The sequence below is a fragment of the Elaeis guineensis genome, chromosome 13, assembly GCF_000442705.2.
Source record: "Elaeis guineensis isolate ETL-2024a chromosome 13, EG11, whole genome shotgun sequence".
In the NCBI taxonomy this organism is placed as follows: Eukaryota; Viridiplantae; Streptophyta; class Magnoliopsida; order Arecales; family Arecaceae; genus Elaeis; species Elaeis guineensis.
In genome coordinates, this window is record NC_026005.2 from 65,296,351 (window position 1) to 65,316,884 (window position 20,534).

The 20,534-nt window shown below is 38.9% G+C and overlaps 1 protein-coding gene across 1 annotated transcript; it reads left to right on the top strand.

Annotated features, from left to right (window-relative positions):
- Window positions 1-14,827: 14,827 nt before the first annotated feature.
- Window positions 14,828-17,389, top strand: LOC105032520 (uncharacterized). Its single transcript, XM_010906982.4, has 3 exons — window positions 14,828-15,147; window positions 16,421-16,653; window positions 16,750-17,389. Exons 2-3 carry the CDS (start codon window positions 16,573-16,575, stop codon window positions 17,299-17,301), a joined length of 633 nt encoding a protein of 210 aa, XP_010905284.1. The 5' UTR covers window positions 14,828-15,147; window positions 16,421-16,572; the 3' UTR covers window positions 17,302-17,389.
- The last annotated feature ends 3,145 nt before the right edge of the window (window positions 17,390-20,534 follow it).

A 20,534-nucleotide genomic window follows, 5' to 3' on the forward strand; every position in this document is an offset into this window, starting at 1 on the left:
AAACCTCTAGGTATAGTTATAATATGATAAAGTCCTTCTATCAATAGTCCCAACTAAATGAACGTTATAGATAACTCATCAAACTATAATATCTGTCATATGTAAAATTTACTTGACTTGAGTTTCTAATGTAAAGTACGTAAAAAAATTTTTCCACTATTCACTCTATCCTGACCAAGATCTTCTGAACTCAGTCTCATAAATTATATAGGACCATCTTTCTTATCTATCAAGGATGATAGATTCCATCTTGGAGCACACCTATTTCTACATTGAATCTACTATAGCCAACATTCAGCATAGGGATCCATATAGATAGGGATCGAGTTTATATATAGTCAAACTATAGCAACCTCACTGCGAATAGCCGAGGCACCTTAGATCTAAGAACTAATCATACTATTGTAGCATCAAGTAAGTCACTAACAAGTAGATAGCCATCCAAGTGACTTCTCATAATGATCACACTCAGTATCTTTGTTCTCCAACAAACATCAGCACTCTTATTCCAATGTCTCCATACCGTAGACTCTTCATTTATCTATGCTATAGGAAAGTGACTTGTGCACTGATCGGATCAATCACTATCTCTATGATTATCTTTTGATCAGGAGCATTTAAGAATTAATCGTTAATGGCACATGCCCCATATTCTCAATACTGAAAAATATGTGTCATCATCTTATTAATTTTTTGAACGATTCATGGACACAAAAATACAGCATGAATGAAAAAATAACTCAATTTTATTTATTTCAAAAGTATAATTATAAAAATATATTCCTAGAATGTGTACAAGTGTCAGCCTAATTGGTTTATAGGGCATACATCTAATACTACTAAGAGGTTAGTCAAAAACCACATCCAGCTCTCTTTGTTCTTCAGACTCAACAACAGCTTATGCATTAGGAAAAATATCATCATTCTCATCTCTCCCAATAGCTGATAGTAATTGTCCTCCTATAGCTCCTTTCAAATGACACAGATCCAAACCAATAATAGAGCTACATCATTAAGAAAGTCCCTTTTGTAAGCATGAAGGTAGACATACAATCTTTGAAATATGGGCTGCTATCCTTTCCTTGATGAGCATAGTACTATCGGGGTTAGTCCTCTTAATGACATCACAATACTCTCATAGTTTTTCATATTGCTCTCTATGCGACCTGTGAATGGCTAGGAGTGCCTTCTTCTTTGCCCTATAGGTTTGAGCCCTAAAGATTTGTACCTTAACATCCCTCCTGACTTTTGAAACAAATCCTTTAATACTTCATTTGGTATTATCCCTAATATCTTCAATGTAAGCTTTAGACAATCTTTTGGAGTTCATAAAGTGATTATCAAAATATCTCTCATATTTTTGTCTAGGTTGAAACTTGTTAATTTGATAAGTAAATACCTTTTATAGGAGGAGGTATTTTCCAACTGATCTAAAGGCATTTTCCAACTTTCTACCTTCTAATAACAAAGCTCCTTCGTAAGATTTTCCAACGCTATATAACTTATTCTAGATCACAATTATTAAAATAATTGATAGAGCTACCAACATATTTCATGCTAGGGGAGAAACAAAGATGTCCCCCATAATGGATCTCTAATGTAAATAGATCATCCATTCTGCGTACATACATAAAATCATTATTAATATAATGTTGTTATATTGTAACCTAATTTAGTTAGCATGCAATATTGTTGCTTAACTTATCTCAAAATAGAACACTGTTGGAATACAATAATATAGTAAGAATGGGGGTTCAATCCTTTGGAGTTAGCTCCCTAAGGATGGGGTCAGTATAGGATAGAAAAGCTAATATCTAAAAATATATAAAAATAAAAATAGGTCTAATAATAGTAAAATCTTTTATTTTATTAAAATCTAGTATGTTTTGAGTCTTTTAAGTTAGCTTATTCATTAACTCTATATTTGGTTGTAGAGTAACACTAATAAAATAGCATATTCCTATAATCAAGTTATTTCACATATTAATGATTATTTTTAATTAGTCTAGTCTTTCATATCTAAGATGAATTGTGGTTGGAAAAAATAGAATAAGGAGGTAATATATTATTCCTATAATCAAGATTTTTTGTTCAATGATGTAATATATTATTCCATATTTAAAGTTACAATATGTTGAATTCTTTTGACTATAACTACAGTAATACTTAACTTGGATACTAATGCTACATGCATTACTTAATGATTGTCTAAAATAAAATACGTTATGCAATGTTCATACCAATAAAAAAAATAAATAATAAATTTCAATTTTTTGCTCATATTATCATTTAGGTTAAAAATAATTTAAGATTAATATAAAATTAATAAATAAAATTATAATATATATAATATTAAAAATAAAATAAAATCATATTAAACACATGTGAACTATATTAAATACAAGGTTCATAGTCCACATGGCTTCTACAGTGCACCACTATACTTTAACTACTCTAATAGTCTAGAGGGACATGGGTTGCTGCTTGCCGTATCAAGGTCTTAGGATTTAGGGTGGTGCAGTGATCCCCTCCCTTCACCATTTCCTAGTTCTTTAGATTTACTATCTCCTTATACCATAGTAGCAAATGCTTTCCCATGCATATGAATAGTGGCACTAAAAAAAGATTTTCAACTTTGGTAGAGTAGAGTCCCAACATTAAAATACAATAAATCCACTATTATCAAGCACAAACAACTTTAAACGGCAATAGAATCTCTTTCAAACACAAATACAAGAAATTTCAAAATCTACCTCTTAAAATCGATAAATCTATTAAGGAAACCATACCAATGAGCTGGCAACTAGTGAGGATTCTGGCTACTTCGAATTTCTCAATGGATGCAGAGATGAAATTAGATGACACCGTCATCAAGTAGGGCAGTAAATGCATTCCAATGGAATTAGAAAGGGCTTCGATAATTTTTTTCTCCTAAAAAGCAAACCCCCAATAGTTAAAAAAATTGAGGATATTTTGGTCATTACCTCTTTTTGTTGATACTATTAAAATGGAGATAGATGGCTGGGGTGTTTCACAATGTTTATAAAGTTTTGGCATCCATTTAAATTTTTTTCTTTTGAAATCTAAGTGTAAATGGGTCAAACGTTAAGAGGTGTTGCTGTAATTTTTCCAAGCTATTATTATATCTAGATATAGAAAATATTGAGATATAAAAGCTGGCTTTCCTTGAAAAAATAGAACCATAATTAACATATTTTTTTGCACACAAAAAGCTCGATTTGATTTTTTTTTTTACTTTGCTTGAAGAGAGTGCAAAGAATTTAATTTTAAACAGTAAAAGAGTTTTTAGTGCATGAAATAAGTAATGCAAAATCTAAGGTTCAAAATTCATGCTTTAAGAATCTAATTTAATATATTGTACTAGATTAGCAATTTTAAAGAGTAGCATTAGTTAAGGCTAAATTATCTTGCGGGAGCCTCTTTTTGTGAGTGTTGTTAGGAATAGCTCTCTATGAAGGTCAAAAGAGGTCATAGGTGATGATAATATGACAGTAGTAGAACTACTATAATCTCATTTTTTTATGATAAATATAAATATGTAATATAGTAAGAAAATGTTAAGAATTAAAATAATACTATTTGCTTCAAGATTTCTTTGTAGAAATTTGGTGAGAGTGCGACCATAGAAGATGTCTTGCTAAGAAAAAAAAATCCTTGCTGCAATACTGATATCTCTGCTCTTAGAGTCTTCCAGTCTTGAGGCAACTAATTCCTCGATAAAGACAAAACTACTTTCCTTAATTTGCTTTCTTGTTCTCGTTCTCTATTATTCTCTTCACTTACTACTCCATCCATCCTTCCTATTTTCCTAAAAAAAAAAATTAATGAAAGAAGTGCCTTTCTCAGGGTATAGAAATAACAAAAGAAAACTTCTATTACACAAAATGGAACCATAGCCATCAATTATTCTATCATATGTATTGTGTGTGCCAGTTGCGCCATATCTTTTATCTCTATACTTTGGTTATGGTACAACACAAATGCGTAGCTTGTCTGTAGGGTCACTTTCTTCACTCTTCTTGTAGGCACATTGCTCCATTTTGACTATCTAATTAATGACCAAAAGGGAAGAAAAGGATGAGCACATATTGGAGAGTATATTTACTGAATCTACTTTAAAAAGTATGATATCAGATTCATTGATGTAAGACCTTTATTTTTTGTATATTTGCAAATACATCATATTCCAATGTGTCATTGAAAGAAAAATGCTATACTAGCAAACAAATTATATATAGACAAACAACTATAAATCAGCAACCTTTTCTCATCCATATAGTCAACAATCCCTTCCAAAGTGACAGGTACAAGAACACCACATAAATACCGTGGGCCTTTAGATTTGTTTTGCATCTTAGGCTCCTCCCCTAGATTCTATATTAGTTCATCAAATGCTCCACTATAGAGGGAAGCCAAGCAAGAGAGACAGGTGCAGAGGACAGCATTTGTGCCATCCCACTAGAAAGGGAAGGGGCCCACACAAATACCATGGGCCTTATGATTTTTTTCATCTCAGAAAAATTCTTTGTATACGCACCTGGCATAGAAAAAATGCACCATCCCATTTGATTGGATCACGTAGCCACTACTTTTCAATGCTCTGCAGTTCTGCTTTTTTTGTTTGAAATTTTGAATGATAAAAATATCTCTCTTCTAAAAAAATTATGACATCATGCGGTCATATTATGATATCCTGTGATCAAATTATGACTTTCTGCACTGCACAAAAAATTATAATTTGGCCACAAGATGTCATAAAGAAGGAAGAGATATTTTCATCATTTAAAAATTTTATAAATTTTTAATGATGAAAATATTCTTCCTTCTTTATGATTTTTAAAAGAAAAATTATGATATTCTATGCAGGATATTATAATATAGCCTAATCAAATAGGATAATATATTTTTTTCTACATCAGGTGCGGTGTACAAAAAATTTTCCTTCCATCTTAAGCTTCTCCTATAGCTCCTCTATTATTTCTTCATTCAGTCTATAACTAAAAAGAATACAAAACAAACGTATATTTCATTCCAAACAAAAGGAAAAATAATTAAAACTAAAAACAATTAAAACTTTTTAATAAGTATTACATAGAAGATGAACCGGTAAAACAAGATAAAATAGAAAAAATAATTAATACGCAACCATTCATATTTTGCTATGCTCACTAACTCCAGGAACTAGGAGGAGTTTTGGACCATCAGATCCACACTCCCCCACTTTTTGGGTTTTCTTGCACAAGACCATCATCATAAGCTGTATGCAATCACAATAGATTATGTTAGAATATAAACATATTAGAAAATGAAAGCATATAAATGATTCAATGTGAATTCATATTTTACACCTTTTGTGGCTTGGTGAAGAACCATTTAAGCTTTCATGCATAACCCAATTTGTTTGCACAAAATAGCCAAATGACTGAGTATGCACAACCAAATTAATTATTATACAGAAAGCCAGGGACGTTAATGCATAACCCAATCAGCTATGCAGAAATCCATATGGCTAGTCATGCATGGTCTGAGTGGGGCCGCAATTAGAAGTCAGTCTTCAACTAGCTAGTTGCAAGGAAGCTCATTTTTCTCTCAATAAAAAGATTGAAAAAATTAGGGGAAAGAAGAATAAATAGGTTTAAAATAAAAAATATAAATAAGAAATTAAAAAAAAGGGGCAGAGGAGGCCTACCAAGGAAATGCCCAGAAGGCAAACCAGATCAAACTCTGGACTCAAACAATAGTTGGTCTTTATGAATGTTTGAAAAATGAAGGCTGCCGCATAAACTTCACATCCTCAGGGGAGTATGGATATTGATGTACTTGTGCACGCAGTCATAATTGTGACATATTATGCAACCTTAATGCCAGATGACTGGTCGAGTTTGTTATCATATGAGATTAGAAGGTGAAAATTAATGAGTAGTTATAATTCACCATAAACAACTCTAAAGCATAGGAAGGATTTTCAGATTGACACTTTAGTCAGTCAAAAATCTTGCTGCTCGAAGGAAAAAGCTGTTTGGTCGTGAATACCCACTTGGCATGCTCCATTTGCTTGCATAAATCATTGTCATTACAGTGTCTCTAATAAACGCAAGGATGAGAACAAAGAAGCTATTACGCTTCTCTCTTTTACCCCACATGTATTAGATTTATAAACAAATGATCCACGTGATAAAATTACATCATTAGGGATGTGAATTAGATCTAGGTGCCCAAATCGGCGTGCTTTGATGCCTCTTGTATCCATGCATGACGCAATGAGGAACGAGAATCATGACACTGTGGTGTATAAGGTGATATCCATTAACCAAATATATAAGATGTTGCAGGCCCTCGGAATGAACCTTTTTTTTAATAATTTTTCGAAAAAAATTCTAAAGGGTAATATAGCCTGGCAACATAAGAGGGTAACCTAGCAGCTTCTCTACTTTGAAATGATGGAGATGGATGGTTGAGGACTCTGTAAAAGTGAATGAACAGGCATACACACACGTGCATGGGCACACGTGAGGGAGTCGCGCGCGTTGGGAGGAGGACGGTAGCAAACAGAACCAGAGAGAACAAGGTATAACCGAGTACCTCGTGCACGGTGCACACGGCATCACGCGCACATAAATTAACCATCGTCATCTCTCAAGAGTTTGGACTAGCACACTGTTCAACCAATATAGGCCTGTGTCATGTTCCAAACAACCTAAGCTAGAATAATAATAATAATAAACTATTAAGTTCATAAAGAAGAACTTGACATGACGAAACTTTATGACATTACCATAGAGAATGATGTGCTTTTCAGTAGCTAAGTGCTGAATTTGGTGCGGCTTATGGCTTCCGAAATGATGGGCATGCTTTGCGGGATAATGATGGTCTATGTTCATATTTTGTGGATGGTAATGATGTTTCTTTGCCTCCCTAAGGCCTCGTGTGGTCTGCGCAAACTTCCCCGTCGTGGCATCATTGCTTTCTCTTCCCCCACAACATGAGGTGCTTGGGGAACAGATCAGGGGCCCACCACCAAAATTGGTAGTGGAAATCCTCAACACATCACCAAAGCATTTCTTCCATAAATAGCTTGAGAGCGAGAGCGAGAGCGAGAGCGAGTGCCAGGGGTTGGTTTTCCCCGGTCTCCTGCGTACCATGTTAACGCCAGGGAGAAAAAAAAAAAAAAAAAGACACGAGTCCAAACTGCTTGTGTCTCTAAACATATTGACAAGCACAAATCAACATATGCTATTTACTAAAGGTATGAATGTGCTAAAAATAATTAGGCATCCCACCAGTGCCTCCAAACTAAGATGGTAAAATTAATTCATACATACATGTTGTGATCATGAGTCAAGGAGTCGAATGGCTCAGATGGTTGGTTTATGCTTTCGCCTCCGTATTCGTGAGGTATTGTCCACTTTGACTAATAACCATCTTTAGGCTTCAGTGAGTCATGATCATCTTTAGGCTTCAGTGAGCCTTGATCATTTAGAGTCTCATGATTTTGTTCTTTAAAAGGCGCCTCATGTTGGGAGAGAAAATTTTAATTCATATAAGCCCCTCTCTACGCCATAACACAGCCCCCCAATCAAGAGGAAGTATGTGTGGATAAGAGGTATTCCCACAGACGATGTCAATATTGTAGTCATGGGTCAAAAGGTCGAATGGCTAAGATGGCTTATGCCTTCACATCCGCATACGTAAGGTATTGTCTGCTTTGACTCATAACCATCTTTAGATTTCAATGGGCCTTTAGGCTTCAATGGGCCTTGATTATTTAGAGCCTCACGGTTTTGTCCTTTAAAAGACACCTCACATTGGGAGAGAAAGTTCCAACCCATATAAGCCGTGTTGGGTATAAAATACCCCCCCAACTGAAGTTCGTGACAGGAGTGACCCTCCGGGAATCCAACCAACTTCCGACCTCCGACAACGTCTCTTCAAACTTTCCAGGCGGCCGAGCCTCCGCAACACTCCCAAGTTTTGCGGACGGACAGAATCCCGCCAGCGTCGACCGGATTCTTCGCGACGTCCGGACTCCTACGGGAGCCGGACCTCGTCCCCGACTCCGGCAGCAGGTAGGCTTCGTCCAAACTCCTACGGGAGCCGGACTCCGCCCACGACGCCAATTGCAGGTAGACTCCGCCCGGACTCCTACGGGAGCCGGGCTTCATCCCCGACTTCGACTGCTGGTAAACTTCATCCGGACTCCTACGGGAGCCGGACTTCGCCCCTGACTTTAATTGCAGGTGGACTTCACCCAGACTCCTACGGGAGCCGGACCTCGTCCCCAACTCCGGCTGCAGGAAGACTTCATCCGGACTCCTACGGGAGCCGGACTTCGTCCCCGACGCCAATTGCAGGTGGACTCCGCCCGGACTCCTACGGGAGCCGGGCTTCATCCCCGACTTTGACTGCTGGTAAACTTCATCCGGACTCCTACGGGAGCCGGACTTCGCCCCTGACTTTATTTGCAGGTGGACTTCGCCCAGACTCCTACGGGAGCCGGACCTCATCCCCAACTCCGGCTGCAGGAAGACTTCATCCGAACTCCTACAGAAGCCGGACTTCGCCCCTGACTTTAATTGCAGGTGGACTTCGCCCAGACTCCTACGGGAGCCGGACCTCGTCCCCAACTCCGGCTGCAGGAAGACTTCATCCGGACTCCTACGGGAGCCGGACTTCGCCCCTGACTTTAATTGCAGGTAGACTTCGTCCAGACTCCTATGGGAGCCGAACCTCGTCCCCAACTCCGACTGCAGGAAGACTTCATCCGGACTCCTACGGGAGTCGGACTTCGCCCCCGATGCCAATTGCAGGTGGACTCCGCCTGGACTCCTACGGGAGCCGGGCTTCACCCCCGACTTCGACTGATGGTAAACTTCATCCGGACTCCTACGGGAGCCGAACTTCGCCCCCGACGTCAATTGCAGGTGGACTCCGCCCGGACTCCTACGGGAGCCGGGCTTCATCCCCGACTTCAACTGCTGGTAAACTTCATCCGGACTCCTATGGGAGCCGGACTTCGCCCCTGACTTTAATTGCAGGTGGACTTCGCCCAGACTCCTACGGGAGCCGGACCTCGTCCCCAACTCCGGCTGCAGGAAGACTTCATCCGGACTCCTACGGGAGCCGGACTTCGCCCCTGACTTTAATTGCAAGTGGACTTCGCCCAGACTCCTACGGGAGCCGGACCTCGTCCCCAACTCCGGCTGCAGGAAGACTTCATCCGGACTCCTACGGGAGCCAAACTTCGCCCCCGATGCCAATTGCAGGTGGACTCCGCCCGGACTCCTACGGGAGCCGGGCTTCATCCCCGACTCTGACTGCTGGTAGACTCTCTCCGGACTCCTACGGGAGCCAGACTTCGCCCCTGACTTTAATTGCAGGTAGACTTCATCCGGACTCCTACGGGAGCCGGACTTCCTCCCCGACCTCAATTGCAGGCCGACTCCGCTCGAACTCCTACGGGAGCCAGATCTCGTCTCCGACTCCAGCTGCGGGAAGACTTCGTCCGGACTCCCACGGGAGCCGGACCTCGCCCCCGACTTTGACTGAAGGAAGACTCCATTCGGACTCCTACGAGAGCCGGACTCCGAGCTCCTCTCAGACGGGTGGCTAGCCACCTCTCTCCGCCAGACACTCCAGCCGAACTTCGGCCGACACGGGTAGGCTGCAGCAACAACCACGACTCTGCTCCACCTCCTGCGACGGATTCCGTGCGGCTCCATCACTCTCTGGCAGGCCACAGTAACGGCCACGGCACTGCTCCACTTCCTGCGATGGATTCCGCGCGGCTCCATCACTCCCTGGCAGGCCACAATAATGGCCACGATCCTGCTCCACTTCCTGCGACGGATACCGCGTGATTCTTCCACCCTCTGGCAAGTCACGACGATGGACGCCGCTCCACTCCCCGCGGCAGACTCCACGTGGCACGTCCCGATGATAGCCACGGGTCCACTCCACTACTCTTCGCAATAAACTCCTCCTGACCATGGGCAGCCTACTGCCAGACGGTTATAAACATCGCTATCAGTCTGTTGCTCCCTCCGCCTTTAAAAGGGGGACCCCAGATACGTTATTCTCTAAGCTCTATTTTCTATCCCAAAACTCTGCTAAAATTTTCGTTCGAGCACTCCATTCTTGTTGAGGCAGAGAACTGACTTGAGCGTCGGAGGGTCTTGCCGGAGCAACCCCACCTCCGGTTTAGACTTCCTTTGCATGTCCCGATGGCGACCGCGACTCCCTCGACTCCAGTTTCTCCGACGCAGGCGGATTTTTGCACCAACAAGCCATATTCTTTCTTGACTCATAACCGATGTGAGACTAAAGAAGTCCTCTCTATACCACAACAATACCCATATTTTCAGTAGAGACATCAATAATCAATTAGAAACCCTAGTTTCATGTTTCTCATAATTTTAATCATGTGGAGTCAAATTATGATTGTTGTATCCTAAGTAGTATTTCTTTACTAATTATAAGCAAACTATAACGTATAATTCCTGTCCTCCAATATTTTTGTGTTTTTAATGTGTATTCTTCATATCATATGTCATCTAATGCCCTTGTCGAATCATTAGTGTTATTGCTCCTTCTGTTTTTTCCTTTTTTTTCTTTGGTAAGAAGGGATCAATGCTATTTATAGTGCAACCCAAGTATAAGGAGCAAAAAAATTATGAAACTTCTCCGGTAACTCCTCACAAGTGTCTCATCATTATTGAGTGAAGCTATTTTCTAATATATAGAATATCTCATGTGATCAATATCAGAATAATGCTCCATATGAGTTTGCACTCCAATCAAGAAGGATACAACCGATATTAGACCATTATTTGTCAATAGTTGGACCATTATTTGTAACTCAAAACATGGGGCATCAAATTTTAATCACTCTATTTTGATGAAATATTGAAGTAGCTCCAAAGGTATTTGCATCCTTGATTATCATATACAATAGATAGATTATTACCTTACCTTCATCATGAGCAATGAGATTTTAATTACTATAAATTGATGGAACAATGATATGAAAGTGTTAAACAAAGAATGCCCAATTATAGTTAAATAATAGAAGTTAAGTCATCATTGCATTAGATATTACTTTTATACATTTTCAAATTACAGAAGAATGAAATGTTTATATGTGTGCACCTACAAGCACAAAGAGTATGCGTGCACACAGAATAATAAGATTCCTTTACTAAAAAACACAAAAGGAAAAGAAAAGAAAATTAAGAAACATTGTTGGTAAAGTAGTTGCAATTCTTTGATTTAAAAATATGAGCATTTGACAAAGAACTATTAATGCTCTTGTTACATAATAATAATTTATATTCTAACCCATCGTATGCATTTTGAAATATAAGAAATTAGGCATGAGCTACCGCAACAAAAGAAGAATAAAATTACTGTGGAATTGATGTCTATTCCTTCTGTAGAAAGGCTCATTTATCTGCAAATGTTTGAGTTGTAAATCATTTGAAAACATAGTGTGCACAGGATAAAAGTGCAAAAATTATAGATAGATCTTGGCACAAAAAAATATGGCCATGCATTGATTCTCCAAGAAAATAGATCATCTACGAAAGCACAGTAGACTTTTTGTAGTAACAACGACAACATACGATCAAACAACCACAATAATAGTAGTTATCCATGGAGATAATCTCTAAGAATTAATCCCATTCATTAAGGCATGCATCACAGGTACCATCACTGGATGACCACTAGATATGAAGGTGCATTAATATCATTGTCTCATCGAATACTATGGTTTAAGATTGCTATGCAATTAAGTCAAGGTCTCCATGTCACTCTCATCCCAACAACCAGAGAATGCATGTAGCCCAACCTTATAAGACTTGTTACAAATATCTCCATCACCATCACCTCTCAAATCCACTCCTCCTCCAGTCCTGTTAGATAGGAACAAGTGTTCCACACTGTGAATCAGGTGGACGTGGGAAAGCTCAAGTGGCCAATTGTGGCACCAATCATTGAGACCAAATGAGATCAGGTCAGAGAAACGTGCCGGAAACGCATTATTTGACAGCACTATTAGAATGTGGCAGGAGGTAAGAACAAGGTAAATCTTCTCTGGCGAAGTAAAAGCTTAGATCCTTAATTACTCTAGTTCAAGGAAAATATAACAATGATTGAGCAATTTGACTAAATTTAGTTATAATATTGTTTAACATGTATCAAAACACCTGTAAGGTCAAAACAACTAATCTACAATGCAAGTAGGTTCAGCGAGGTCTAAGCAGGAAAACCTATGCTTATAAAAAGTATAATTTCAGATCTAAGCCAAGGTTGGCACCTCCCCTTTAAGTCTTCCTCTCGGAGGTTCTTCCAAAGTTCAACTAGAATATTGCTTAAACAAATCTCAGATTTAATTTAATTTTCTAATAAGTTTACAATAGTTTGGCGACATAAGATATCCAAACAAGCCTAACTGAGGTCATGTGAAAATGTAAAATTTAGCTAGAAAACTTAGAAGAGCAACCCGAAACTCAATCAATGTTAAGCCGTATCTAATTCAAACCCATCAAGTACATAAACAAAGCCTAGATCAAATCCTAGGCCTAAAACAAGTTACCTAACCCAACCGAATCACCAATTTCCAATCTTGCAATTGACTAGGAAGCAACAAATCCCCATCAGCACTGATTAGTTAGACTACCTTAAATTTAATGTCATCTTGCACTTAATCACCTCCCATACGTTGGCAGTAGTGTATTGGTTTCTTGGTCACCTCCAACTACACTAATGCATCAATCAACCTAGCACTTGATAAACCCAAATAATCAATTATATTACCCCCTTGGTTTTCTGAGTAGAGAAAGTAGCTTTTCCTTATATTTCTCTCCCCTCTACTAGCTAAGTGGTTGGCAAATCACTTTTCATTAGATCAAGGAAAAGTAATTTCCCACCCTTCATTAGAGGAGAAAGTGAGAGTTTTGTTTTATATGATGAGCTCATCTATTCCTTCTAATGATTCCCTTTGGAGGGTGGAAACATTAAAAAGAAAAAAAAAAAAAAAAGTGGGGTGCATGAGGCAGCCCTCATGGCTCCTCCTCTGGGCAAGCCCCTCTCGTGGGGCCCACCACCCCACAAATCTGTGCCTCTCCGGACCGGCAACGCGTGCTCCAATGTCGGCCCTCCCCCCACCTCCCCCTCTGGCGTTTTGGGGTTGGAGAAGAATACAAAAGAGAGCTACCAGATGGGGGGGGGGGGGGGGGGGGGAGGAATAAAAGATAAGAGTCATCCACTTGACCCTGGCATGTGATTCCCTACATGATAGCCCCAATTAAAAAAATATATGCATCTTTTTTTCTATAGAGAGTTTCCACCCATCTTAGTCTCCATACTCTGTATGGATCCACTCCTTTCATGGGATTGGATCCTCTCCTTGCCATCTTTGTTTAGAGGGGACCTTGTCAGTACTGCAAGGACAAGACCAAGTCTTCCCTCCTCCCAAAGAAAGGGAGGGTATTGGTATTATTGTGCCAATAATGCACTCACACCCATGTGTCATCCCTTGTTTGAAGTGAAGTGATGCTTACTAGGTAGTTAAACCTTTGGAAGAATGTATCCATCCTTGGCATGATCCAAAGATTGTGTGTGCCAACCTATTTGCACCTAAATTTGCGCTACCATGTATCGCAATTAAACAAATTATCGCACGGTCAAAGGTCAAGCCATCATCGTGATAAGTTAGGATCGGCCTTATGCCATCGTTAACCATAACCATCAAGCCTTATTATCCTAACCATTTATCATGCCAACATTTAACATGTAAAGCTCAGAAATAGATCAAGATCCGTTCTTGCAGTCCGATGTATATTTGTGCATAATGATAAATTTCTAGTAACACTTACTAGATCACCTGTCCATTTGGGCTCCATGTTATTCGAGAATGTACGAAATTGAGTGTGGTCAAAGAGTGACTTTTTTTTTCTTTTGAATTAAAGGGGGGCGCGGATAGCCATCTGGCTTTTATTGAAGATTAGAAAACAAGAAAAAAAAAAAAAAATTACAAAAGAGAGAGAGAGAGGATGGAAGATCTAAAGAAGTTATACTACATCTGGTATGGAACAAGAGAATTTGTCAGCGACAAACTTGTTAGGTATCTGTCTTCTTTTCTCTTATGTGCCAGTAGACTTTTTGGCACTAAATCTTCAACTTTTTCATCTAGGGTTTGGACCAAGGCTACATCATCATAAATGTAACAAATGCAAAGAGCACTCCTTAAACGTGGATGCAAGGGCTTATCCAGGCCCTGCCCAATCGAGTACCAAAGGATACATTGTAGGATCCACCGAGTGCACATCGGCCAAGCACTCCTGATGAACGGTACAGGTTGTCAGAGCCTCTGTCATTTGTTGTACTGCAAGGAAAATCCATCTCTCGGCTGGTAGAGATGATGACCTCCAGGACAAATAAGTTGTGGGACAAATTATACCTTGCATCCCCATCTAGATTTGAATGCATGAGTTGTTATACATTTATTGATTACTTCAAGTCATAGGGAATGTATAATTAAAGTATGTCGTACGAACTCTTATGAACTTATGAGCCAGACAAACTAATGCACATGTATAAGACTTGCAACGTATCCCATGGATCATCTTTGTAACCCTCCATTTATCGATCCACAATTCATCATATGATGTCCTGGCTATATGTAGACCTTGAGACAATAATGTATTAGTTGAGACAACTGGTGATGATCATAGAATTCCAGGGCACATGTGATCTACTATGGCAGGTTTAGCTGTGTTTAATGATTCTTTTGGAGTAGTGCTCCATGATTTGAATAAATATTAATAGGTGGGTCTCCTTATTTTAATGCTGTCCTTTGTTGGCACTGTCTGGGGGCATCTTTCCTCCCACATATACTTGATCTGCATTGGCCAAGGGACTGGGATTGTTTGGCATGCCTTGAGAGGCCACTAAAATATTCTGGTGAGAGTCTGCGAAGAGAATCTTAAATCCTCCCCCTGCCTCAGAAGATTGGGTGTGTGGAGTTGTTGTTTTGTAGAAAACTGTGGCCTAAAGGGTGGTATGAGAAGGAGGAGATCAAACCTTTCTATGGATGCACCTCTGACTGCAGCTGATAGAATTTCACAGGTGAGGATCCCCCTTTCCTTCTCTCTTGTTCCCTCCACTGGTCATGAGCTTTCTTTCAGACTTTTCCTATTTGTCTCTCTCTTTCCATGGTCATCCTAGCTGCATGTTGACAAGCTTGAGTGAAGATCTTAGTTATGCTGCTTTTAAGTTGCTTCTTTTTTGTTGTTGAAGATCTCTACTGTATTGGTGGATCATAAAAGATTGTGTCTAAAAAAAATTCTAATGTTATGGCGGCATGAATTCATGTCAAATTATTTAAAGCGTCTGCAAGAGAGAAGAGGGTTGTTTGCTAAATCATGCTGTTATGCAGTAGTTTCTTTTAATTGTTTCTAGAATCATTTTACACATCACTAAACTTTCTTTTGATGTTATTTATACATCACTAACTTGATTATAACCATAACCTATTTGAATTCTTCGACTGTTTTTGAACTTTGCTACTGTCATCTGGGTCAGATTATTTGTAATTTTGTCTGCATATACATGGATAATTCTGAACTTGTTTTCTCAGCCAAACATCTCTTCTTCAGATTAACCAAGAAACGGTCCTCCCTTGGTTTTTGAGTAGATGAGGTTCTAAGATAGCCACATGAGGGAATTCTTGATTTGATATCTTAAGAGATTATTTTGAAGAATCCTCAGTGCTGTCCTCAAATTATGATGAATTATTTGGGAGAAAAATTCATCCAAACCCCTCTATACACTCTGCTTACTGAAGTTTAATCATCGAACTCAGTTTTTTAGCCCAACAACCAGCTCTCTGTATCACATTTATGTAGTACTAGTTTTACAGATCCAGATATGATCTTTGACATTCGAGAGGACTTTGGATTCTGGAACTGGCATCAAGCATCTAAGAGATGATGTCAAATTCCTGAAAAGGACAACTTTGAGCCAGAGGGGCCTGATATGAAAGTTAAAAAAAAAAAAAAAAAAACAGTTGGCCAGTAGGTGACCTATCTTTTTTAGATCTTACCTAATCTCTTGCAAATCAAAGTTGATGAGTTTGAACGTTAGCTAAGCCATGACATTGATTTAGACAAGTGAGTTGTCCACCCTGGATTGGCTAAAGCAAGATTTCCTCGAAGAACTTTCCTTTAACTCCTTGCTTGGTGACTTCCCCTATTATTATGATATGTCTTTCTGCCTCAAAATTTTATGTCATATTAAATCCTTTGCTACCAAGCTAGTTTATTATGCTTGCTACCGAGCTAGTCTTTACTCTGAATAATTAATCAGTAAAAATATTAAATTAAAATGTGACTATGTGTAGGGAATAGGCCAATTTGGCTGCAAGAACTAACACACTCAAATCCAAGGAAGAGGTGGAGAAAAGCAAGCAACACTTCAGATTTTTCTGCCTGTCACATCTAGCTGCCAACATAACAGTTTAATTGATCTATATTAGTCGGTTTATAAAGACCAATGGAGAGATCGCTGAAACAGTATGACAAAGAATTCATGAAGATGGCTATGTTGAAGCATGAAGAAACATTCGGACACCAGGTAACGTGAAACATGTTAAATTCTCTAATGTTTCCTTTATGCCCATCACTTCAAAATTTCGACAGATTCTTAGCTTTGCTCTTTTTCCTGGTTCAGGTACATGAACTCCATCGTCTGTACCGAGTCCAGAAGCAGTTGATGAGAGATATTATGAATGCTGAGCTGAAGAGGCAACGGGCATCTGCGCATTACCGACCCGGTCTTGAGAGATGGAATGTAGAGAATGAGAGAGGTTCAAAACAACCATGTTACAGTAGTTACTTGGATCAGAGGAAGCCTCATCAGACACTTGATCTGGAACTCCCACCAGAAGAGTACATTGGAAAGGATGATGGAGATATGATGCTAGCGGTCGAAGAAGAAAGCGACTTAGAGCTGACATTGGCAATTGGAAGCAACAGAAGCCAAAGGAAGAAAGAAGAGGCATCATTTACTTCAGATTCTGGAGTAAGCTTTTCTTCGTCTTCAAGCGACTCTGGTGCGGTGAAATTAAACAGCCAAGAGTGGGGACTATTTCAAGTGCCAGACATAACCATGAGGTTTCAAGATGAGAGGAAGAGTGGTTTTAATGTAGAAGAAAGAATGAGACAAGATGGCCTGAAGCAGCATCCTTGGCTCTTCCAGTGTTTGAATCTAAACATGACATGATAGCCTCCTTAGATTGCAATGGTCCACATCATTGTAGTTGGTAAACAGAAATAACAAGGAATTAATTAGTATGTTCCTCCCTAACAAATTTGCAGTTTCTGGTAGATCTGAAATTTCCAATTAAGTTTTGGGACTATGCGCTGGAGTCCTAATAAAACAAAAGGCCAGACAGGAGCCACAAATAATTCACAACACAGACAAGTTGCATGATTGGACATATCATGGCCTTTGACAAATTAAACAACAAACATCATCAAATGTGAACATGAGACTCTTAACAATGACAGCGCATGTTAAATTTGTGCATGGCAGACTGATCTTCTGAAAAGTTCATGGAAGCTCTGACATGAACCCACATCTTAAAGTACTCAAACTCTCTACATTGACTTCAACCAAAAACCATGTTAAAATGTCAACAAAAGATGGACATAGTTTCTCTCCTCCTATGCAAAATATTTATCCTGATTTATGAATAGCATTTGCCTGCAACTACAAAAGATGGAATGGTATGCATTCAAACAGTCAAAGAACAGAAGCGGATGACCCAGTCTGCAGGTGAATAAATCCGATGTTGAGGAATACAGTTGGGAGATGATTCAGACAAAGAAAAACTATATCATGGGAATAGGTAACAGAAGCTCTTTCCATTTTAGCTGACTAGTGATTTGATTGATTTCCAATATTTTCATTGATAAAATATATGTGCCAAATAGTATTTTTCTAATCCTGAGGGGACTACATTATGGGCGTGTTTGGTTGGGAGGAGTTGGACCATGGAATAGGAATGGGAATGAGATGTTTGGTTTGGGGGGAGTCCCATTCCCATTCTGGTTCCATGGGGGAATGGGAAATGCCCCAATCTCCCCAAAACCCAATCTACACTCTCCCCTAGTATTCAAGTTCCATGCCGAATTCGATTCCAATTCTGTCATGAACCAAACATATCAGCGGATACGGTCATTCCGATTCTCAGTCCAATCCATTCCTATTCCAATTTCAATCAAGAACCAAACACGGCCTATAATTCTTATGAAAAAGAAACAACATAATTCATTATGCCACAATTGCAAAATATGATGCGGCATGAATAAAATCTAAGGAAAATCAAGAGTTTATGACTATAATGAAGTTAATTCTATTTGTAGATCCTCCAAAATCAAAATGCTTGGATATGAAAACTTAATGCCCTACTGAATTTTTCACATTGTAATTCAGAAAATAATTGCACAAAAAGATAATTCTGAAAGGTTCCTCACTGGTTAAATTGAACTCAACTTGGATTTGCAATGTCCTGGCCAGGGTGATGCTTCAACATGGTATTAAAACATATGAGCAGTCATACACAGTTGATTTTCTTATTCAACGCTTAAAGTGCTCCACCCTCCCCCAGCTAGCCCATGATGCCAATGGTGAGTGATCATCTTATCACTTGTGACTGTTACACTCCAGAGCCCAAAAGTTTGCATTGCATTGTTGGTTGCAAGATGCTTTTGACTAATTCTTGTCTGCATGACATGTATCATTTTGTCAGGGTTCTCTCTGTGACAAAAACTTATTTGCATGATGCTCTCATTTCATCAGAGTTTTCTTTGTGACAAAAACTTATTTACATGACAAAAACTTATTTGCATGACACTCTCATTTCATCAGATTTTTCTCTGTGACAAAAACTTATTAGCATGACACTCTTATAACGTCTGAAAGACAAAATAATTTCCCAACAACTCCTACTGAACATGTACTAGATAAGCAGCCTGAATTAGGAGCAGGAACCGTCACTCTCAAGAAAATTAAGAAGTATAGCATCAAAAAGCATCTTTCCATAGAGCAGTAACTAAGCACCCTTTTTGGTGGTTCTCTATTGTCTTTTCCCTTGATAAGTAACCTGGATCTTGTACTGAATAAACAAGGTAGCATGATTTGATAGGGCTATTAAAATGACAGATTTCTATAACCTTTCTGGACCAAAGGTCGGTTCTTCATAAGAGGATTCAAAGAGATGCAAGCAGCAAAAAATCATTAATTGGAATCATCAGGAAGAAGGGATGTTAAGTATCAACTAACAAAAGACCACATTATGATCTCCAGAGATAATGCTTTCCCCATGATATATGGTGATAAGGAATTGCAATGACAAGTTGCCAAAAAGAATTTCGCTCAAAAAAGGTCATTGAGAGGAAAAAAAACATAGAACATGTAATAAATCATCAGCAGCAGTAAAAATTAATAATATATATTGTAGAACCAACTGACAGCTATATACCATTGTTGGGATGACTATGTGAGTGAACTCAAAAGCTTAGCAAACACAAAAGTCTTGTTCTATCACAAGGCTAAAGCATGCCAAAATGTTTCAGTAGAAACACAGTGAATTATAGAAGATGAATGTTAAACATAAAAAATCCAGAGTGGGTATAACGGGGTTCTCATCTTTTACATTGGAATAGTGAACACGCCATCTGTCAAGAGCAAAAGTATTATTAAGGAACACAGACTGGTAACCTTCAATTCGACTATATGGAAAAATAATGCTCGAGTGTTCTTGCAATAACCCACAACCTCATCTAAAAAGGCTAGCTAAGGAGGAATATTTTGGATTTCTTGGCTCTGTATAAATATGCAAGATCTATCTAATGCACAGCTGATATAAGACTAAACATATGTGTGCATGGATCCTAACACACTTCATTTAAATCCTAACATCTTCATCAGGATAAGGATCCAAATCTAGTCAAATCTAATCATACATACTACGATGAGCCATCTCCAATCCTACATAGACCAATGCTGCAATTGTTAAATAATTTAATTCCTTTATGCCTGAATCGTGCTCCGATATTCATGCAAAAATCAAAATCATAAATAAATCATACTTTGCACCATCGTCTCGCCAATACGATGATCACATATCCCGCAAAGCATCTGATCTTTCTTCGTGGGTGGCTGATCTTCTCTCTCCTCACCCTCCTCCTTAATGTAGATGATCGATGGGAATCATCACACCCCACTGAGAGTTGGAGAAAAGGGATTAGGCCACCTCTATTTGTACATGCACTTATCTTGTCCCATCAAAAGACCTAATCCTAATTAGAGTTGAACTTCCAGTCTAAGTCTTATCAGGAGTAGGACTCTTTAATTAATTGGACTCACTGTAATTAATTCAGGACATGGCTGATCCAAAGAGTTAAACCTGACTAAGTGATAATTCGGTCATATTAGGAGTCAAATCCAAT